Source organism: Dromiciops gliroides, chromosome 3, assembly GCF_019393635.1.
Source record: "Dromiciops gliroides isolate mDroGli1 chromosome 3, mDroGli1.pri, whole genome shotgun sequence".
In the NCBI taxonomy this organism is placed as follows: domain Eukaryota; kingdom Metazoa; phylum Chordata; class Mammalia; order Microbiotheria; family Microbiotheriidae; genus Dromiciops; species Dromiciops gliroides.
The window spans coordinates 520,673,278-520,697,886 of NC_057863.1; the positions used below are offsets into that span (position 1 = coordinate 520,673,278).

At 34.9% G+C, this 24,609-nt stretch overlaps 1 protein-coding gene across 5 annotated transcripts in view; it reads right to left on the reverse strand.

Moving 5' to 3' along the window:
* PGR (progesterone receptor) overlaps nt 1-24,609 on the reverse strand; it is a 76,469-nt gene that overhangs the window by 41,713 nt on the left and 10,147 nt on the right. For all 5 annotated transcript variants that reach the window (XM_043995103.1, XM_043995102.1, XM_043995106.1 and 2 more), the window contains exon 3: nt 1,266-1,382. In XM_043995103.1, coding sequence (XP_043851038.1) covers nt 1,266-1,382 — 117 coding nt within the window. The remainder of the gene's footprint in view (nt 1-1,265; nt 1,383-24,609) is intronic.

The following is a 24,609-nucleotide window of genomic DNA, read 5'->3' on the forward strand; positions in this document are numbered from 1 at the left end:
CTTTAGATGGCAAAGATACATGCTTTTCAAATTGCAGATGATATGAATGTTGGAAGGATTGATAGTATATTAGATGACAGTTTGGATCCAAAAATATTTACATAAGCAAAAACAAACCAAACATAGGACCCAGAAAGAAAGAGGTAATAGATCTATTACAGTCTGCTCTATTAAGGTCACATCTGAAAAACTTTTAAATTCTGAACATCATATTTTAGAATTATATATAAAAAAAAGCTGAGGTATTTCCAGAAAAGGATAACTAGTATACAGGGAGGAAGTTGTAGAGAAGGGGAAGGAGGGAGGAAGGAAGAAAGGAAGGAAGGAAGGAAGGAAGGAAGGAAGGAAGGAAGGAAGGAAGGAAGGAAGGAAGGAAGGAAGGAAGGAAGGAAGGAAGGAAGGAAGGAAGGAAAGAAGGAAGGAAGGAAACAAGCATTTTTTAAGCACTATGTACCAGGCACTGAGCTAAACACTACAAATATTATCTCACTTGCTCCTCACAACAACCCTGGGAGATAGATACTATTGTTACCTTCATGTTACAGTTAAGGAAACTGAGGCAGACAGAGATTAAATGACTTGTGCAGGGTCATAAAAATAGTGTCTGAGACTTTATTTACATTCAGGTCTTCATGATTCCAGGCCCACACAGAGTTAATCCACTGTACCACCTACCTGACTAAAGGACACACCATATGAAAGACAGTTAAAGGTATTGGGGATAGTTGTGCTGAAGAAGAGAAGAAACGTAATAAGCATAATAATTTTCTTCAAGTATTTGAAGGGTTCTTACACATAAAGGAATTAGGCTTGTTGGCTTAGCACCAGAAACGGGACTATGAACGAACAATGTGTAGAAGCTGAAAAACTTCTATTACAGCTTCTAAAAAGGGAATGAGATAACTTAGGTGATAATACTGCCCTCCCCCCCCCCCCCCCGCCCTCAACACACACACCTTAAGGTCTTCAAACAAAAGTTAATGCACTTGACAGTTCTTGTAGAAAGGATTCTAAGTCAGCAATGAGTTGTACTGGCTGGTCCCTGAGAGCCCCAACAGATCTTCAATTAACTGTATAGATTGTAAAATGCTAAAAAATTTTATGCAATTATTAGTTTTATGGGGATTTATTTGGTTAATGACATAAAAAGTGATCCAGGCAACAAAACAAATCATGAACAGATGCTATGCAAGAAGAGAAGACTTTCTGATTCAGTTTCATTTCTAAATGCTATAACTACTGATAAAGAAAAATAACAATTTTACCTCCAAGGACCATGCCAGCCTGACAACATTTTCTTAGACGACACGCTGGACAGTTTTTTCTACGAATTTTATCAACAATGCAGTCATTTCTCCCAGCACATAAATAATTATGCTGTCCTGAAAAAAGAAATAAAATTATTTTTGATATTTCAAAAACATTTTAAAATTTTATAAAATAATAGAGGTTTAAATAATTTAAAAACATTTTTTCAATAACAATAATAGCTTGCACTTTGGTTTTGATATCTCTGTATTAAACTACAGAAACAACTCAACCAGAATCTTGCAGGATACAATACTCTGGTTAACTTAACTTTCCAGTACTTAAAAGTTAACTTTGTGACCACTGTACCCATATTAACTTCTTTTCTAAAAAATGTTTTAAAATCATATTCAGTTTTTTTCCTTCTTCAACATAGAAGACAAAAAAAATATCATTAAGGATCACATAATAGGCCTCATGGTCATCATTATGAACATCATACATAACCATCCATGTAAGTATAGGACCTAGACTTAGGAGGTACTATGCCCCAGATACAATCTTAAAATTGTTCCTATTTGTATTAATCTCAACTTTTCTTCTACCACTGTCATTACTTTTTGTTAAAATTGCAATTTATCATCATCTTTCTCCAGCGGAATGGTTGCTGTGCTTTTGATATTCCTCCATTTCTAGGACCAATAAGAATAAAGCTTTCAAATTTGGGTTTCACTGATTATTGACATATCATCAATCACAATGCTTCTTCAAAATTCCTTTGACCATTTTTAAAGATTCTTTTTAATGACATGCGCTTAGCATTCCTTTACAAGTCCTAGAAATTCTGGGTTAACTGAAGTGGCACTTGCTTTATTTCCATTTTCCTAAGTAGACAGTAATGTGCCCAACTTATCCTGTGGTCATATTTCTAATAATCTAAATCATCTACAGCAATAACAAACATGGAAATAAGTATACAAAGAGTCTTCAAATGGCAAGGAACATAGAAACCAACTAAGTCTATCACTTAGACCCTTTCTCAGAGCTAAATAATCTAGAACAGAATGTAAAATAGTCTATTTAACAAGTTTGGTTCTCAGATTCTTTCACCAGCAAATATACTGCATGTTGGGAGATACCTTCAATGAATGTTTAATTTAAAAAGTGAAAGGCTAGACACAAAACTATTGGCTTCAAAGGAATCTCTGCCATTCAGCAGGCAACGTCAGCAGATGCTTAGTCAGAGGTAAGTTGGTAAATGAGGTAGATAATTATAAGAGGAGCATTCTCCAGCTTTCCAAAGTTCATAAAAAAGCTTTTGGCTATTCATTCTTTAAGCATATTTTTTAGCAAGTAGCCCACAACAAATGCTCTGGTTTATATATTCCTGAAATTCCACCCATTATGAAACATAAGGGTCAGTTAAAGAGTAAACAAACCCACTTCTTTGTATGAGTCTAATGCTAGAGGTTGGAGAGCAGTGTAGAAGTGACTCTAGACTTCAGAAAATGGGCAAATACCTTTTCTTACCTTCATACCAGGTGGCCCTGTTGGGATATTTACACCTTGCATTGTGCAGACAAGTTGCAGTACTATTCTACACAAGAAGTAACATGGTGTAATGTAAAGACCACAAGAGTGGAAACTAAAAGAATTGGATTCCAGTTATTTAACTTTATTTGTAAAACAAGCATAAAGGTATTTGTACTACCTACCTCACTGGACTATTGTAAGCAATGGGCTTATAAAAGGCAAGACACTCCATAGCCTGAGCTATTATTAGCATTGTTGTAGTGTGTGCATAGGAGCAGCTAGGTGGTGCAATGGATATATTGCCAGGCCTGGAGCCAGGAAGACCACAAACCTTAAACACTTACTAGTTGTGTGATCTTGGGCAAGTCGCTTAACCCTGTTTACCACATTTTCTCATCTGAAAAATGAGCTGAAGAAGGATATTGGCAAACCACTTCAGTATCTGAAAAAAAACCCTCAAAGGGGGTCACAAAGAATCAGACAGGACTGAAAATGACTAAGCAACAACAAAGTGTGTGTATATAGAGTGAAAAAGGATTCTTTTTCTTTTATGCAAATCTGTAAAAATAGAATTATAATAGTGTTTTTACAAGAACTTGCCTTTTCCCTAAGGGAGAAATAGGTCCCAAATATTAGAAATATAAAAACACAGCATATTAAGCTCTTCCTCTTACATATATAATAGGAGTATTAACCTCCTAATATAAAAACGTGCATTTATGCCAAAAGAACAAAGAAATGCATCTGCTGCACCTATCTGCTTCTGGGTCATGAAGACCTAGAAAAGGGCAGGGCAAGGAATGGGAGAATTGTTCCTTCTGGCTGAACAGCTAGAGAAATTGTCATAGCTCTCTTGATTTCCTAATCCCTTTTTCTCTGAGACACTGTTTCCCCCCCACCTCCGCAGAGAAAGTCTAAAAATGTCATGTTTTCCTCAGCTTATAATGAGCCAATCATAAGTCTGGCAATATTAAACCAGGAAGAAAATTGAAAACTCTTCTCTCCATGTCCATGGTGGTAATTTAAAAGTGAGACAAGTTGAGATGAATATTTAACTATGCATTAAATAGTCTGGCAACCTCATTTTGCTTGTGGGGATCTTATGACCCAGAATTTATATGACTGGTCTCAAGTCACACAACTAGTGAATGGTAAAGTTAGGACAAGAACCTAATTCATTTGATTTAAGTTCAAAGCTTTTCCTACTACATTGTTTTCTTTTACTAAATTGATTAATTTAATTCAACAAACTACAATGTGCCTTTTTATGTCAAATTAATTTCAGTAATATCTTACTCTGAAGTCTCTCAAATCTATATACAGTGAAAGTGATGTTGGATTTTTTAAAGTTATGTGAGTGGAGCATAAACTCTGGCAATTCCTACAAATCTAGTAAGACTTCCCATATGGGTCTACTGACATACTTTGTGTCTATAATCTATAGACCAGATTAGCCAAATTCAGAAAGACTTATTCCTAGAGCACTGACTAATAGATGATGATTTTTTTTTTATAATTTAGTCACTATAAATACCCTCTTCTATGGCAAGAAAATGATACTATATATATATATATATATATATATAGTCATATATGTATATATGTGTGTATGTGTGTATATACATATATATAAATAAAATATGTTATATATTATGCATGTGTATATATATATCTATATATCAGTAGAGAGAGTACCACATTGATAAATTACAGATTTTTGAAGTATTGATGTGAGCAGGTCAAATGAAATTTTTATTTAAAAAAATAAAGCACAGGGGGAAAATGAAATATATGCAACTTTATAAAAATTTATTTTTATCATTTATGGAGCATTATGGAGCAAGAAAGTGCACAGTGCATTTTGTAGTTAGAATTAATTCGTTTCGTTTATTATGCAAGTGGTAAGAGCAGTGTAAAGAACCAATTTACATTCTTCAGCATGTTCTATTTAAATTTGACTTTAAAAGTAATACTCAAATACAATGGTGTTAAATTCAAGCAGAGACAGGGGCCACTAAACCATATGTAAGGATTCTTCTAATGCATATTGAATTAGAAAGCAATATATTAATATTATTTGTGTTTTACTATATTTTAATTTATTTTGTTAAATATTTCTCAATTACATTTTAACCTGCTTTAAGGGTATTTAAGGGTAAATAAGTTATGTCCATGGTATTCTTTAGTATACTTTGGAAATGAAAAGCACTACAAATTCATTAACAAAGTAACTTCTATCTATTTCTATGAGTTAGAAGCAATTAATAAAGGAAAGAATTATAAGTATAAGCAAAATGTTATGTGTATCTATCTAATAGATACACACATATGTATGTGTATATTATACACACACACACACACACACACACACACACACACACATATATATATATATATATATATATATATATATATATACATGAGTGGAAATAAGAATGAGGTCTTTTAAAAGAGAAAAATATTGAAAAGTGGTTCAAATGGAGAAAAACTTCTGATAGTTGATCAAATTGCTTCATGCAGAACAGAGCTTCATACTGTTTTCTTCCATTTCTGCTACCTGTGAGAAAAAAGACCCCAAGAAAGTAAACTAACTCCTATCTTCTGATAAATTATAGACACAATTAGTACTATCTTGTGTTTGGTGACTATTGATGGTAGGAGGGAAGCTTTTGGGCTTTTGCACAAACCCACTTGTATGAGGGAAGCTAAAAGTGCTTTGACTTAAGTTTAAAAATTCTGAACAAATGACTTCCACTTAAAGCTTGAAGAAGTAAAGGCAAGATAAAATTAAGCAATAATAGATAGAAAATGATACTGGTAAGGTACCTAATTATACCTGTATTTCAATTTCATTAAATCCTAAAAATAGATGCTTATTAAATACCTGAATGAATGGTTAACATAATGTCTTATAGCTCTTAATCCTATGACATTAACATTTATATAATTTTCAATTATTAACATTATGATTAGTTACTTTAATAAATTTGTAATTTTGTAGAAAAACATGATATATAACTTTTTGTTCCTAGTGAACATCATCTAACTTCCTGTAGCAGCTTTCTCCTACTTAATAATGTACCCAGAAGGGAGAAACACACACATAATACACACACACATACACACACACACCCCACTGGGCCTGACGGACGCAAATTGATAAAGTAGTAAGAGAATAGGACATAAAGAGGCTTCCATATTTCAATCACCTTGTCATGGTGTAATAGAGACTCTCTTATCAGTGAAAACTTCACCCAAACCCATGAAAAATAAAATAAGGAAGCCAATATGAAATAAGCATAGGAACAGAAAGATTAATTTCCTTAATGGTTGCCAATCAGGCCACTTATGTATTGCTGCTTCTTCGAATCTCTGACAGTTGACAGAAACTGAAATTTTAACAGAGATGAGAGTGAACATGTAGCCAATGTTGAAGGCCTGTATGTGTAAACTATAACTCATATGGGGTACAACTCTAAATCATATCAATTCTCTTCACTAAACACTCTACTGAAAAACACTTAGATTTCAAGGAATCTCAGTCATGTCCAGATTTATTTCATTTTTTAAATGCTGCTGCTGATTGAATTATTAATGCACAGGATTGAAGTTGGACCTGTGATTTCATTGGCTTAGAGAACTCTGAGGTAAAGAAAGTCTTTCTTTCAATGCAACCTGGCATTTCTGTTGCAAGTTAGAACTGCACTGAGCAATGAATAGACAGGCTATATGAAAGGCTGAATCTGTAACCAGGTTCTAGGGCTAGCTCTTTATTTACTGTCATTCTGCCTCTCTCACTTTTGCACAGATTTCACTTAAAAGAAAAAAGTATTTTGCATTGACTGACTCATTAACCTGATACAGATAGATTTTTTTACAGTGTACTTTGTGGAAGGGGTGTCTCTTCATAGATACTTCCCCTTGACATAGGCAAAATTGCCTCACCTTCAGCTCAGTAGGAGTCTTCATAGTGGGTAGGTAGCAGGTATGCTTTAGGAAAAAGGAAATAATGTCTAAAATTTACTACAGCTTTATTTACTTATTTTCTTTATGCATTTGTTATGTACTCTCAGAAGTAAGAGGAAGAGAATTGAATAATGAAGCAGTCTTATTTACATTCCATTAATCACCATTTTTTAGTTATAGGTATACTCAATGCCAAAATGAAGTTTGCTCTACATCTCTCCCTATATATATTTTAAAAGAAATACTTTGAAATTTTAAGTCCATTTACCATATAATTACTCTTCTCAATTGTTTTCCATGACTGTTATTTTTACCTTTTTAAGCTAGTTCTGTTCTTTACAAGGAATTTGCCACTAGTTACATCCAGTCATTAAGTTCAACCACATTTATATTTTGGCCACTTACCCCTAAAAACATATCTTTTAAAAATGTAATTATCCCTGGAATATTTTAGCCTAATTTTCAATGAAAGGATAGACATGTTATAAAATGTTAATGAGAATTTCTTAAATATTAATTCAACATGTGTTACTTATTTAAAATTTTAACTAAAGAATTTTAAAGTATCAATATTGTTTAAAAAGATCATATCCCACAATAAAATTCCATATCAATACTATGATTAGATTATTTATTTGCTTATCAACATAATCACTTTAATCTACAACCAAAACTTAAAAAATATTCAATATGTAACTGAATTAAAATCTCTCACAGACAAATGAGGACCAGATACTTCCCAAATACTGAAAATCTGCAGTAGTTGTGGCTCCTAGCAACCAGTTTCTCAATATCAGTACAAGAGAATGAACTCCTTGGGACTTAATACAAGTTAACCACTTCCCTTGCTTCCTTTTGGAAAGCAGGAAGAAATATAGACAAGTGCCAAGAGAAATGAATATATGAAAAAAATAGAGAAGAAAGAGGAAAAAACAGAAAAAATGATTGTCAGTGAAAGGTTTTTTTTTTTGGTTATGTATGTTTTAACGCATGTAATTGAGAACTACACTTAGTACTTTTTTTTTTCTTCATTGTGCCATGGAGTTGATCATGGGTTCTCTACAATTATAACAACAGAGCTGAAGCTTTAGCAGATCTTATCAAGATAAAAAGACTTTAAGTATGGATCAGATGATGCCTGTTGTACAATGCTCAACCTGCTCAGTGTGAAGAGGTGTTTGCATCAAGTGATGAATTTTTCAGCGAGGTTATGATTTGTTTTAGTTAAAGGAATACTCTCATGCTAATGAAATCACAGATCTTTCAAAATCTCAAAGTATGGGCTTGAGAAACTCTTGGTGGATTGTTTTTGGGATCCTACAAGTTTATGATAATAACAATGATTGTTGACATTGATATGGAACTTTAAAATTTTATAAAAGACTTCATGTAGCTTATTTCACTTTGTCCTCACAATAATATATACAACAGATATTGTTATCCCCATTTAAAGATGTGGAAATAAGGCTGAAAGAAATTAAGTGACTTGCCCAAAATGATACATCTAATAAGTATACGAGGAAGAATTAAAAACTAGCTATCTACTGCCTCCAAAGCCAGCATTCTTTCCACTATATCATAATACTTCAAATGATATCATTTTTATGTAGCACCTTTGAACCATGTCTCAGAAAGGAAAATGAGAACACCAGAAGCTATTGTGAGAACTGACAATACTTCAGGAAAAATTTTCTGTACTGTACCTTGTTTTTGCTTGCAACCAGAACAGGGTCACAGCTCTAAGAGACTGGGTCACCCCAAAAAGCCACTTGTGAAGGCAAGAGCTAAACAGTGAGAAGGAGATATAGAAGCAGGGTCAATGAAAGCCAGGATTTTATTTTAAAAGGTTGGGAGTAAGAATTTAAATTTATCTGAATTAATAATATTACACCATGTTTTAATAATTTCCTACATATGTAACCTGTGTAAATTATAACAGAATTCCTATTAAGCTGATCTTTTGTGCTCAAATCACCTATTCAAACTTAGCAATGAGGTGAGTTATTTAGAGCTGGAAAGTTGTATATAGTCTACTATTAGGGAATATCAGTAAAAAATATGTGTATACTAGCAGATAAATACATATACACATGTACACCCAAACATGCTTTGTCTTAATACTATGTATAGTTTCCCAACCCATCCCTTGACAAAATGCAAAAAAGAACTACTAAAAACAGAAATACTACACTACAAAATAAGCTTTGGGGGCCAGAAAAATCTGCTTTAATTTGAAAATACTATCAAATGAAATATGCATTTCCAAATGTCACTAAAATGAAGAAAAATGTCCTTATATATAAAAATGTCCTGCAGACACTATTTTCAATGGATGTAAATGAAGAGGATCACAATAAAACAATTTTTTTTTACCATTATGAGTCATTAGTCCTCTTCCTTACATTACTTCTCTAACATTGTCATTGTCATAGAATCATAACTTAAGAGTTAGAAGTGACTTTAAGGTTCATCTAATTTAGCTTGCATTTGAAGTATTAATCCAACTTCAAAAACCCCTGATTATCACTTAAACAAACATGTTGTGATGTTGATCTTAGATTATTCATCCAAGACATTCAATTTTCAGAAAATGTATTAGTTTTTTCCACATGATGAGCTGAAATTTGCCTCCCTGTAACTTCTATTTATTAGTCCTAATTCTACTCTCTACCTATAAGATGGGTTGAGATGGGGAGCTAATATTATTTAAATATTTGAACGCTATCATAAATCTGCCTAAGTCTTCTCTTCTTTGAGTTAAATAATCCCAACTACTTTAATTAATTGTCATAAAGCATGATTTTAATCTAACCATTTTATTTGCCATTCTTGGATACTGCCAATTTGTTACCTCAAAGACCTACTGACATCTCAAACTCAATATGTCCATAAAAGAATTTATTTTTTCCCCTTTAACCTTCCCAACCTATGAACTTTTTTCTATCAGAAGAAATATCAATCCTTCCAATTGTGTAAATAATCTATCCCAGAGTAATCTGTCTTCATTCGCCTTCATTCCCTAAATCTAGTCAATTGTTAAGTTCTGGTGATTTTATCACTATTCACATTTTCCCCCCTTTTTTATAATAGCTACTACCCTAATTTGGGAATCTATGACCTCTCACCTGGACTGTTATAATAGCCTTCTAATTGCTCCATCTCTCCTTTCTCCAATCCATCTTCAATGAAAGTGCCAAAATAATATTTCTAAGTCATAGGTCTGACATACCAGTCTCCTGACTAAATATCTTTAGTTACTCCCTATTACTTTTTTTTTTTTAAGTGAGGCAATTGGGGTTAAGTGACTTGCTAGTCACACAGCTAGTAAGTGTTAAGTGTCTGAGGCTGGATTTGAACTCAGGTCTTCCTGAATCCAGGGCCAGTGCTCTATCCACTGTGCCACCTAGCTGCCCCCTATTACCTTTTTATGATGAAATAAATAGCTAAGTAAAATAAATAACATCTCACTTTGGCATTTAAAGCCCCCTACAATCTGGCTCAGATCTATCTCTTCTTTTTCTCCTTCATGTATTCGATGTTTTGGCCAACTTGGTCTTGAACTCAGCACATTCCCCATTATCTCCACACTTTTTGCACAAGCTGCCCCATGCTTCTGGAGTACATTCCATCCTTATTTCTACAAGTGCTATCTAGTATGTGTAGCCCTTCTCAGTTTTTGTTTTCCTACCCTCACAAGTTGTTAGTGCTCTAAATATCATCAAATTGCCTTATATTTATTTTCTGTTTACATGTTGTATGTCCTAGTGAATTGTAAGCTCCTTAAAGCACCTGGAATCAGTGGCCTGCATACAGTAAGAACTTAATGTTTGCTGAAATGAAAATTGTGCTTACTCAGAGCTTGCATGCAACATCCTTTTCCAAGGCATTCTTCCTCTGCCTTTCCCACTTTCACAATTCATTTCTCTTCCCTTTCCATTCCATTGTTCTTTTGAGATCATTCATATACATCAAGGCATTAAGTCTAATTAGACTAGACTCCATCTATGAGGGCAGAGAACATCTTTTTTCACATTTGCATCTCCAGTGCTTAGCACAGTACCATGTACGTGGTAGGTGTTTAATACTTGTTGATTATTAACTATTACTCCTAGAGAGTATAAGGTTCTAAGAAGTTAATATCATCTCACCATATAAAAAATATAAACAGTATAACATAGTTTAGTCACTTATGATCTCTCTCCTCTTCATGCTTACTTTTTTATTCTTCTCAAGTTGTATGTTTGTATATAAGGTTTATTAACTATTTTGTATATAAAGATTATTAACTATTACTCCTAAAGATTATAAGGTTCTAAGAAGTTAGTATCATGTCCCCATATAAAGAATATAAACAGTATAACATTGTTTAGTCACTTATGATTTCTATTCTCCTCATGTTTACCTTTTTAGTCTTCTCCCAAGTTCTATGTTTGTGGATAAAGTTTTCTACTCAGTTCAGTGCTTTTCATAAGGAATGATTAGAAGTCATCTATTTTATTGAAGGTTTATTTTTACCCTTTAGGATTATGATAAGTTTTTCTGGGTTGGTTATTCTTGCTTGTAAGCTTTCACTTTTTGGAATGTATTCCAGTATCTCTATTCTTTTATATTGGTTGCTGATAAATTTTGTGTGATCCTGATAATGGTTCCTTGATACTTGATTTTTTTTTAAATGGCTGCTTACAGTATTTTTTTCTTTTCCTTGGAGCTCTGGATTTTGGTTATAATATTCCTACACATTTTCATTTTGGAATCTCTGACAGGAGGTAACTGGTAGGTTCTTGAAACTTTTACTTTGTGCTTTTGTTCTAAGATGCCTGGACAGTTTTCCTTTATGATTTCTTTAAGTATGATGTCTAGGCTGTTTTTTTGTTCATGGCTTTTAGGTAGTCCAATTCTTTTTAAATGATCTCTCCTTGATCTATTTTCCCAGTTATTTTTCCTATGAGACACTTCACATTTTTATTTTTTCAATCTTTTGACTTTATTTTTATTGTTTCTTGGTCTTCTTCTTATTATCATCCACTTGATCAATTCTAATATTCAAGGAGTTATTTTCTTCTGTAAGGCTTTGTACCCTTTCCCTCAAGATGTTCTGTTTTCTTAGCTTTATTCCCTAGCAGTTGCCTTTGTTTTTCATTCTTTATTGTTCTCCTTTGGTTTTTAAAATTATCTTTTAGTTCCTTCTTTCACTCTTTTAGGAATTCTTATTGAACTTGTGTCCAAACTTCATTTTTTTCTTTAACACTGCTTGTAGATTTTTTTGGAGTCATTCTCTTCTAAGTGTCTTGAGATTCTCTGCCACCATAATAGGTCTTTATTGTTAAATTCTTTGTTTGCTCACGTTTCCAGCCCCTGGAGTTTATTAGTCATGTACTCTGTATACTTTAGGGAAGGATGGGAAGGGGAATGTCGGGCCCATGCTTTTGCCCTCTTACATCCTTCTGCTGCTCTTTTACTAGTTGTTAAGGGCCTGCGAGTTTTCATATTCTCCAAACTGGTGTGATTGAGAGGAAGTCTATTCATTGCCCTCCTGATCTAGGTTCCTGACCCAGCTTTGGTTCAATGGGATTATTTTTGGTTGGGGTTAACTGTTGCTTGACTAAGTAGCTATTGTACCTAATGCTAGGCTCTGCATTTTCAGAGAAACTGAATTGCTGGCTCCCCTTTCATCTTGGATACAGTGCTCAGATTCCCAGAACTTGTTCCAGGCTCAGTAAATAGCTAGGGCCCACACTCAAAACCATTCTTCTCTGACCTGGATCTAAGACTTAGAATTGGGTAATGGGAGACAGGGCTTCCAGATGGTACTTGTCCTGTATGTAGTCTTTATTTTATTTTATTTTATTTTATTTTTATTGAGGCAATTGGGGTTAAATGACTTGCCCAGGGTCACACAGCTAGTAAGTGTTAAATGTCTGAGGCCGGATTTGAACTCAGGTACTCCTGACTCCAGGACCGGTGCTCTATCCACTGCACCACCTAGCTGCCCCTCTGTATGTAGTCTTAATCAGGGATTCCCTGGAATCTATTTCTGCCTTATGCTTCCGGTTCTGTCACCTTGTCTCAGCCCTTTCTCAGTCCCTGGGCTCTAAAATTCTTCTCTGCACCTTGTATACTTTTGACCAGATATCCTTCCCAGTATCTGAAAAGCCCCTGGTCCATCTCTTTAAGCCTCCCTAGGCTGGAAAAACTACTCTCTGTGATGTTTTATTGGTTTTCCTGATTAAAGTTTATTCTGATATATTCTCTATATCTTTGTAGAGGAGTGTGTGTGTGTGTGTGTGTGTGTGTGTGTGTGTGTGTGTGTGTGTGTGTGTGTAGTGGTGGGTGAGCTAGATTCTAATGGTTACTCTCACTCTGCCATCTTAATTCCATCTCTCCTTTTCCCTTAAAAAAAATGTGCTTAAATAATTCATAGCTAAATCTTTTATCCAATAAGATGAAATTTAATAAGGATAGATTAACTTCCTCCTCCACAAAACTTTTACTCTGATGCCATTTTGTCTGAAGGTCAGCACCAGGTTTCCAAAGTTTCTGCTAGATAAAAACAAGCCTAACAAATTATAAAATGGGAATAATTTTTAATACAGACTATATTATAGAATTCATTTGTTCTATGAGCATCAGCCTAGCGAAATATGGAGAGATCCATCATCACAAGTTTGTCAAAAAGGTTATGAATTTTTTTTCATGGTGACTCATGCAAAGACTAAAAATACAAAATAGTCATCTGTCCTTAAAGAGACACTGGGATATGAAAGGTGTAAAAATACATTAAGAATTAAACTGTTTAGACTGTGTACAAATCTTAATTTAAATCCTCCTCTGATGCTTCATCTTGTCCTGGAGGTGACCCTCAATTCACAAAGGCTATGCCAGCAGAATAAGCTCTGGTAGGTTTGATGACTTTAAGTACAGTTTTAGCACTAGACTATGTGAGCTTTTGAAGATCAGCCTAGCTAAATAAACAAAGGTTCTTCATCATTATATTGGCAATTTGATGAATGATTTGGCCATGGAAACCTATAAAACAAGAAAAAAATGCAAAATGACCTCCAAGTCTTTTGCTTTTGCAATAATGATGGCAAGAGTAATGGAAGAAGGGGCCTAGAGTACCAAAATCATGCAGTTTTCATGGATAAACTTTAACTCAGATATTAATAATGCAAATGTAAAACCATATCCAGGTGACCAACAAAAGATTATGTTGTTGAAAAATCTGAATTATATAAATTCTCTTTGTACAAGAAACCAGAAGACCAAAGAAAATTAAAACTAAATGGAAAAAATAACTCACAAATTGTTTGGGTTTCTCTATATTCAAGAGCAACAAGAAATATAATTTTGTTGGAAATTTGGTAATCTCATATTTTCAACAGAACAGATGCTATCTACTTCTGGTTATTCATTCATGCACTGATACTGATAAAATCTAAAAAGCATTACCAAGAACTATGAAGCCTTAGGCAAGAAAATGAAGACCTGAGGGGAATAAGTGTTTTTTCCCCCATTATTGCTGAAAAATGAAGGTACAACCTTCAGAAGAGAGACAGATTTGGAAAGAGAATTGTGGGTTAAAGTGGTATTTTTAGAATAGATTTTGGATTCTAGAGCAAGACATAAAATATAAGAATGATGGACTCTTAGACAGTGATGGATTGTACCTAAACATTCCTGGCAAGTCTTGAAGTCTTATAAATGTAATAAAAAGACTTTAAACAGTAAAAGGAAAGAGAAAACAACTTACAAATTAAACCAAACATAGATATGTGTGCATGTGTGTGTGTGTATGTATATATGTATACACACACACACACACACACACACACACATAACACAGCTAACCTAGATATCACAGATAATAATGGCTATAGATATGCCCAGAAATTAATAGGAAACAAAACTCTAGTAAGGTGCCAACAATAAAATCCATACCCTCAGATTATGATAAATAAATGCATGAAATTAATTTCTCCAAGAATACCAACAATATCTTAACTGTTCAGTCCAACAGACTTTTTTTAAAGCATTCATTCTACTTGATGTCTCTGAAGTTGTTGATACAATTGACCACATGTTCTTCCTAAACATTATCTCATCCCTTGGTCTCTGTGACAGTGTTCTCTTGGTTTTCCTCCATGTCTCACCATTATTTCTCAGTCTATTTTGGATCATCCATATCTCCCTATGGGTGTACTCTAGGTCTCTGTCTTGTACCCTCTTTTATTCCACCCCCTCTCTTTTTCTAATCTTATTAGTTCTCAGTTCAATTATAATTTCTACTCATCATACAATTATTAAAATTTGAGGGATACTCCATCTAAGAAGTGGAGAAGATGGCTAATAATTTGGTAGAAGAGTTTATGATGGGGAACCAAGAGAGCAGCAGCAGCATCACCATCATCATTATTTTGGTGGGGCAATGAGGGTTAAGTGACTTGCCCAGGGCCACATAGCTAGTAAGTGTCAAGTGTCTGAGGCTAGATTTGAACTCAGGTCCTCCTCAGTTCAGGGCCAGTGCTTTATCTACTGTACCACCTAGCTGCCTCCAGAGAGAGCATTATTTTATTTATTTATTTATTTTAGTGAGGAAATTGGGGTTAAGTGACTTGCCCAGGGTCACACAGCTACTAAGTGTTAAGTGTCTGAGGCTGGATTTGAACTCAGGTACTCCTGACTCCAGGGCCGGTGCTTGATCCACTGCGCCACCTAGCTGCCCCAGAGAGAGCATTATTAAAGAAACCAAGTAGCAGAGTATCCAGGAAGAAGGACTACAAATTAGTGTCAAAGATGAGGAAGGGAACTGATCAAATTCTGCTTGGCTTTAGAGGGCAGAACTAGAAACAGTAGGTAGAAGTTGCAGATTCTGACTTAGTTTAAGGGAAAAACTTCCTGATATAGAAAAAGTGGCATGATTTGTATCTAGAGGTTAGTTTCCCTCACCCAAAATTAAGGTCAGGTTTCTGATAGAAAGCCTATTGTCTTCTTTATTGTATCCTTATCAGAAAAAACGCATTAAATTACTAATAGAGTAAGGGAAAACATAATATGGCATAAACAACTGTTAGAAGTCAGAAGGTGAGTTAAAATATACGCCACATTGTAATACCTATATCAACTTATCATTTAATACCTAGAGAACCACAATATTCTCAGATATTCTAGACAATTTTAAAATTTAAAAACAATTATAGATAATCTTCATGTACAATTATAAGCATAAACTATTACAAACTTCATGTAATATGGATAGATTCTGAGAGGGAACTTCTTAATTTCTTTCCCTGTTTTTCCTCTTTTCAATCCATTGTTAGAGGCTCTAGTGATTCCTTATTGCCTCTAGAATAAAATGGAAATGACTCCTTTAAAAGTATTAAATGTAGAGCTAGAAGAGATCTCAGAGGTTTGCCAGAGGGGGAAACTGAGGCCCAAAGAGGTTAGATGTCTTACGTAAGATCACACAAGTAATGAACATCTGAGGTAGCATCTGAATCTAAGTCTTTTGATTCTAGAACCAGTATTCTTTCCACTGTACTATGCTGGCTACTACTCTCCTTTTTACTCTATGTTCCAACTAGACTGGCTTTCTTGTATTTCACACAATACATTCCATCTCCTGGTCTTCATTTTTTTACATAAGCCAGGAATCCATTCCCTCCTCATCTGTGCCTCTTAGAATCCCTAGCTTCTTTCAGTGCTTAGCTTCAGCTTCCATATCTTATGTTAGCCCTTTCCTGTTCTGGCCCCTATGGCTAGCTGCTGCAAGTGCTTTGGCTCACTCCCACTTGTATTTGTTTTGTGTGTTCTTTTGCCAGATAGAACACAAACTCCTCTAGGAGAAGTGTTGTTTCATTTTTGTGTTTGAAACCCCCGGAGCTTAATTCAGTTCCTGAACACAGGGAATGCTTAATAAATGTTTTTGAGGGATTGATCATAGTGGATAGGGTAGCATTTGAGTCAGAAAATCTGGGTTCAAGTCCTTCATGTGACATGTAATGTCTATGTGACCACTGACAACCTTAGGCAACTTCCTAAGGTTATAAGTTATGGATACCTAACTACATTATTGGTAGGGAGTTTCCATACTTGGAATTCTACACACCAATAAACTCACAGAACTGGATTAAAAAAAAAATTAACTACTGGTTTTATTTTGCTTTGGTGTTTCTCCCAAGTATGTCTCTATATTTATTTCCCTATTTTAAAATATCTCTTACTTTTTGTAGTTACAGTATAAGTACATTCATATCATTGTCTAATAAAGTTCTACTCTAAAGCTTTTTGAGAAAATTATCATTTTGGGGGGGGGCAGGGCAATGGGGGTTAAGTGACTTGCCCAGGGTCACAAAACTAGTAAGTGGTTGGATTTGAACTCAGATCCTCCTGAATCCAGGGCCAGTGCTTTATCCACTGTGCCATCTAGCTGCCCCCAGGAAAGAATTATTAATAAGGAATTTCTTAGTGATCCAATGTTTAGCCTTTCTACCTCCCACTTCAGAACACCCAGTTTTTGAGAAAGTTCTAATCTCTTTCAAATTCTAATCCTGTTCAGGGAGGAACTATCAAAATGGAGAATAGACTCTTGGACTAGCTCAGTGAATTGAGGGGATTAAGCCACACCTATCTGGATTTTGACTTTGCCCCTCAGTGGGTTGCTCCCTTTAGACCCTGATGTCCTCATGGTAGAGCTCATTTTAATATGGACCATGATCAAGTCACATCAAGCAATGGAACTGAATGATGCTAGCCAATTAGCTTTGATCAGTTTGTAAGGAGCAGACTATCGAAAAGAGGAAAAAGACTGGACCCAGGAGGGCTTCCTCTCTTTTTCCCTGGAGTCTTTTATTCTCCACTGTCCCTCTCCTCTTGGCTTAATACCCTGGGTATGTAACTGTTTAGGCCTGTAAGCCTATGACTAATGGGGAAGTTACGGAGACATCTGGTCAATACTTTAATAATATGTGATATTAATCAATAATAAAAGCTTTCTACCAAAAATGATGCAATAGCCATTAATATATAATTCAGTAATATTTTAGAAAATCCAGCCTAGTCCCTGATAATTTAAATAACAATCATATCATTATCCACTAATGTTCTACTCTGAAGGTTCATTTTTTTGTAGAAGTGACCCATGGCTCTTGAAGGCTTTCCAATAAAGCACAAGTATTCCCAAGTTCAATTGATTTAAAGAGACTCAAAGTATGATTCCAGCAACAGACTACTGGTTAAGTTCAGAAAGGCTCATTCATCACCAGTTGGCTACAGGGTGAACTGGCCTACAGATATTCAGAAAGACCATCTGTCAAGTCAGAGAGGGGATGTAAATTTTCTTGATGAGAATACCCTACGATAGTATCCTAAAATAGGAGAAAACATGAAGTATCAGCAGCAATCTTTCAGAAGCATGATTATAGTAAGTTAAAGTCTATATAAAAAACTTCAGGATGGCAGTCATTGAATAACATTATCTAATATATATACACACACACATATATACATATACATACACACACATATATCCATTCATTCAATCATTATTTATTACCTAAATTTGTGAGGAATTATGCTAGACCTAAAGGAATTGTGATTCGGTGGAAAAGACATTGCTGTTGAAGGTTGACAATGACTTTGATTTACAGATCTGGTACTAAGTTGCTGTTATTGTTCAGTCATTTCATTTATGGACAACTCTTTGTGACCCCCATTTGGGGTTTTCTTGGCAAAGATACTGGAGTGGCTTGCCATTTCCTTCTCTAGCTCATTTTACAGATAAAGAAGCAGAAGAAGAGTGAGGTGACTTGCTCACGGTCACACACTAGTAAATATCTGAGGCTGAATTTGAGCTCAGCTCTTCCTGACTCAAAGCCTGATGCTTTATCTACTGCACCACTTACCTGCCCATACCTGGTACTAATTAGCAGCATGCTTCTAGGCAAATAACTTTAACCTCCTTGTACCTCAATTCTTTCACCTAAAAATGGTAATGATGATACTGTACTATCTACCTCAAAGAATTATTGTGGGGAAAGTAATTATATAAATGAGTTACAACATTTGTGAGAATGGGGGCAGCTAGGTGGTGAAATGGATAAAAGAACTTGCTCTGGATTCAGACCTGAGTTCAAATCTGGTCTCAGACACTTGACACTTACTAGCTGTGCTACCCTGGGCAAGTCACTTAACCCTCATTGCCCTGGGTGTGTGTGTGGGGGGAGATCGTGAGAATAGTGCTTTCTAAGTGTGCTATTTAAAAATATAATCATGAATCACTAAAAGAATATTAATTAAAATTGCAGATGAGCTTTCAGAAACTAGCCTGAATCTCTTGATTTAGAAATGTTGCTCATATTAAAGAAACCAATTACTTTGAGATATAAATCTAAGGAGTGTTTTTGAAATTTATCAAGCAATTATTTCTTAAAATTTTTAAATTAAAAAAGGCTGAGTAGAGTTATATCATAGTTAATATACTGAATGTAGAATTTTAGAATTTTATAATTACTTGATGTGAGTCTTATCTCCCCAAGGGATTCTTCAAGGGTAACAAGAAGATATAAATATTTTTAAAACCTTCACAATATCCAGCATAGTGATATAATTTGAATTAAATTATTTTGAATTTGGCTCAACTGAATAACCTGATAATTCCTTTGAAATATGATTCTATCACAAAAGTTGACCAGTTGACCAGTTTCCCCCCGGGATGTTTATGGGATCATGGATTTTGAGCTGAGAGTTCTAATTAAGACCAAAAGATCATAAAACTAGCTGGAAAGGACTTTAAAGGTCATCTAATCCAAGCCCTTAATTGTATGGATGAAAAATCTGAGATTCAGAGAAGACAAATTACTTGCCCATAGTCAATATATATGTACTGAGTGTCAGAACTGGGTTTTGCAGGTATTTCAACTCTAAATTTCGGGCTTCTTCTACTATACCAATGTAACGATTAGAATGACGCCACCTGCTGGAGACTTACTATAGAAAAGCTCCACCATGAGGAGAAGGTGTCTGAAGGCATGACCATGCGTCTTTTCTTTGGCGTCAGGAAGTGAAGTTGGCTTGTGGGAGGAAGAAGGGGGAAACTGGCGTTCTGACTCGCTCTCTTTCATGTGGACTCTGGCAGAGAGTGGAGCTAGGAATGCTCTCTCCCTTTAATAGATAGATGAATCTAGGTCTTTCTCTTCACAAAATTCTTATTCTCCTTAATAAATGCTTAAAAGTCTAACTTTTGGGGCAGCTAGGTGGCGCAGTGGATAGAGCACTAGCCCTGGAGTCAGGAGTACCTGAGTTCAAATCCGGCCTCAGACACTTAACACTTAGTAGCTGTGTGACCCTGGGCAAGTCACTTAACCCCAATTGCCTCACTTAAAAAAAAAGTCTAACTCTTGCTAAAGCTTTTAATTTATTGGCGACCACTCATTAGATATTTTAGATAGACTAGCTAGAATTTTAGCCCCTTATACCAACCAGATAAGACAAAAGAGAAGTTAAATAACTATTATAGTATTTTACACAAAGAAATTATGAAAAATAACAGAATAAGACAAATATTGGTAGTTTATAAATAAGAATCATTCTTGGCCTTTCTTGGGGGAGACATAGGATGAAACTTTATCTAGTTACTATAAATTGCATACATATCATAAATTATATCAACCTCAGAAATCTATCAATTAGTAAATTCCACATGGATTTTATTAAATGCTATTTACTGAAAGATACATTAGTTACATTGATAATTATCGCCATTGTTTTCTTCCATTGTATATTTAATTATATAATTACTAAATATTACTAAACATATTTTTTGTGAAATGCTTTACATTTATTATCTTAAAACTCTAGCTACTTCATATTTTAACTTAAACACAAACATACTTCATGGATATTCATTAAGGGTTTGATTCTCTAATGTTGAGAAGTATGAAGGAAAAATGTAAACTTTTCTATGCTAAGGAAAGTGAAATACTAACAAATTGTCAGCAATGGAAGATAAAAGTCCTTAGAGCATTTCAATAATAAGGTGAATATTAGCTTGCTCTCACTTATACACTGAATTACTGAACAAATTTTCTATTGCAGAATCTCACAATTAGAAAGGACCTCAGAAGTCTTGAATGACTGAAAGAATAAAGCATTTATTAACTGTCTTTACATACAAAGAACTGTGTTAAGTACTGAAAATACAGATGAAAAAGTAAGATAGTTTCTGCTCTTAAGGAGGTCACATTTTAATAAGGGAAACAACACATATGTAGGATTTCAGTTTATTGCCAAATGGAAAAGTTCCATGGTCTTTTTGGTTCACTAGTAAAGTAGATGTTTAATGCCTCCTATTTAATGATATTTTCACTGATAAAATCATATCAGTTTCTGGTATTGAAATAAAGAAACAAGTACTTGATAAACACTTACCTATTATGTGCCAAGCACTCTTCTAAGTGCACTACAATTATTATCTCATTTGATCATCACAAGAACCTTGAGAATTATATGTTGAGTTGAGGAAACTGAGGCAGACAGAAGTTAAGTGACTTGACCAGGCTCACAAAACTAGCAAATTTATGGGATTTTAATTTAGATCTTTATGAGTTTAGCCACAATCATCTATTCATTGTACCATTCAGTTGTCTCTGTTGAACCATTTGATGATGCCAAGGGCTTTGGTATCAAGAACTTTCTTTTATGGGTCTTCAATAGCTATGGCTGTAGCAGTTGCAGGAGAATTGCTTAACTTCACCTCCATTGTGGTTACTTCCCAGAACAATGCTATTTCCAAGGCTTTGGGGTTCATCATCCTGGGCTGATTCCATTAGGATCTGAGAGGTTTTGGTGGTCAAGGTGGTGGTAGTGGTTTGACTTGCCTGGCACATGGTGCCTAGGATAGTTTATCTTCCTTGTGTGGGAATGTCTGGGATTGCTTCCCAGGATAATGGCTATGAGTGCTGTGCAAAAAGCAGGACTAATGGTCTGGAAGGTGCTGCCATTCCCAGGACTCCTGTGCTTATCTGATTCTCATCTCTTGAACCTAGTACAGACTTGACAACAGGTCATTCAGGCCTTGATGAAGACATCTAACACAGGGGAACCCACCAACTCTTGAAAGAGCTTATTGCATTTTTGATACTACTAAATGTTTGGAAGGTTTTCCTCAAACTAAGTCTAAATTTGTATCTGAAACTTCTATCTACCCATTGCTTCTAGTTCTGCTTTCTGAGACAACTGAGAAGTTCCTCTTCCATGTAGTAGTCATTCAAATAACTGAGATAGTTGACATGTTTTCCCTAAATCTTTTGTTTTCCAGGCTAAACCACCTCAATTCTTTCAACTGATTTTTTTGTATGATGTGAATTAGATGTTACCATCCCAGAGGCATTCCTTCTAGATGCTCTCCAGCTTTAAAAGTCCTTCTTAAAGTGTAGCACCAAGACTTGGAGAAAATACTAACAGATACAAAGTGATCAGGCTAAAGTCTAGGAGAACTATCATCTGATTATTTCCAGATATTATGCCTCTCTTAATGAAACCTCATTTAAATAATTGTCTTGGCTATCATATCATATTGTTGGCTCATACTGAGCTCAGTGTTCAGTAAAATCTACAGAACTTTTTTCAAATGAACTGCTGACTATAACTCCCCCACACCTATCTTGTACTTGTGAATTTTCCAACCTGAATTGTTCTTTTGGGATCCTGCTTCCTCCACCAAGATGGAACAGTGGATAGAGTTGTTAGACCTGGCTCTTGGATCTTGCTTCAGAAATTTACCAGCTGTGTGACTCTAAGCAAGTCTCAAACTCTTTCAACTTTAATTCTCCCATCCGTAAAAATAATAATAGCTGTGGCTATTACACCTTTGGCTCGTTGTAAAGTTCAGATCAGATACTATTATTTCTTATTCTTTTTATCTCTAGACTATCATTATTATTAGTATCATTAGCTACTATTCTTCCTAGTTTTATATCATCTGAAAATTTGATAAGCCTTTATCCAAGGCATCAATAGAAATGTTAAACAATATAGGGCCCAGGACAAATCCCTGAAGTGCTCCACTGGCTTCCTTCCAGGCTGACAGCAAACCATTAATGACTGCATTTTGGGTATTGCCACTCAACCAGTTTTGAAACCACTGAATTGTACTATTGTCTAGCTTACATCTCTTCATCTTTCCCACAAGAATAACATGAGTGACTGCCAAATACTTTCTAAAATATAAGTAAAGTATGCATACTGCATTCCCCTGAACTATCAATCTAATATCCTTAACAAAAAAGATAATATGGTTTGCTGACATGACATGTTCTTGATCAATCTATGCTGGCCCTTTATGATTACCTTTTCCTTTATTAGATGTAAACTAACCATCTCCTTGATGATGTTCTAGAATTTTACTAGGAATTAACTGGTCAAGTTTATTGATCTATATTTGGCAGAATACATTCCGTTCCCCTCCCCCCACTTTAAAAAAAGAATCAGGACATCTGCATAATCTTGTAGCACTTCTCTCACTCTCCAAAAGCTTTCAAGGACAACTAACAAGAATCAAGCAATCACATCTGTTAGTTCTTTCAGTCTGCAGACAGTGCTAATTGGCATCAGGTAACCCGAACATATCAAGAGCATTTAAGATGCTCTCTTACCATGTTCTTACTCATCTTGGGTTTAACTTTCTATTAGTTATGTGTGTTTTGTCTTTTCAATTCAAAGACCACTAACCTTGACAAAGAAAAGAGAACCATATTAAGAATTGAGGAGGACATAATTGTCTTATCTTTATTCTATTGCCAGGAATATAAGAAACAAAACCCTCAACTCTTTTTTGTTGTTGCCATTCTTTGCTTTCTTCATCAGCCTCAGTTTTATAAGTCTATACCACACTTTTGGGTTTGACTTCTGTTATTTGCCTTTATGAGGAAGGCTAGATGTCTGTCACTGAAAACTGGTGAAATTATACATGGAATGAGAAGTTTAGGGAAAAAGATAATAAGTTCAGTTTTAGACATGTTAAACCTAAGATATTTAAAGGGACATACAGGGGAAGTCTTGTGAGCAATATGGACATGTTGAGCTAAGAAGTGAGGAGTAAGCAGCACTGGCCCTGGAGTCAGGAGGACCTGAGTTCAAATTCGGTCTCAGACACTTGATACTTACTAGCTGTGTGACCCTGGGCAAGTCACTTAACGCCAATTGCCTCACCCCACCCCTCCTAAAAAAAAGAAGTGAGGAGTAAATATTTGAGAGTTACCTAATTTCAATTGCCATGGGAAAGAAAATAATGAAGCCTAAGAATAAAACTTGAGGAGAACCATCCTCAGGCATTAGGAAGAGACGATGAGTCAGTGAAAGAGACAGGGTAAGGATTGTTACAGAGACAAGAAGATAATCAGGACAATGTAATTATCCTTAATCCAAGAGAGAAGATAGAATATGGTAGTTTAGGTTGTTCAGCATGCAATAAATGACAGATTGGATAGAACACTGGTCCTGGAGTCAGGAGGGCATGAATTCAAATCCACCCTCAGATACTTGCTAGCTGTATGTTCCTGGGCAAGTCACTTAACCTCAGTGCCTCAAAAAAAAAAAAAAAGGTTTTTTTTTTAAATCCCTTCCTACAAAAATTTAATATGAAAACAGATATTTCCCAAGTTGTGTAGAATCTTACAACAACTTTGATAAACATCTCTCAGCAAAAGTGCTTTTTAGACAACTTCATTTAAAAAATAGTAAAAATCCTGATCCTGATTAGCTCTTTAAGTATACATTAAAAATTATATAGAATATTGCATTGTAACATTGTCTCAACATATACAAATCAACTGTAAATTAAATTTTAGTCTTTGTGTAGACTGAAGA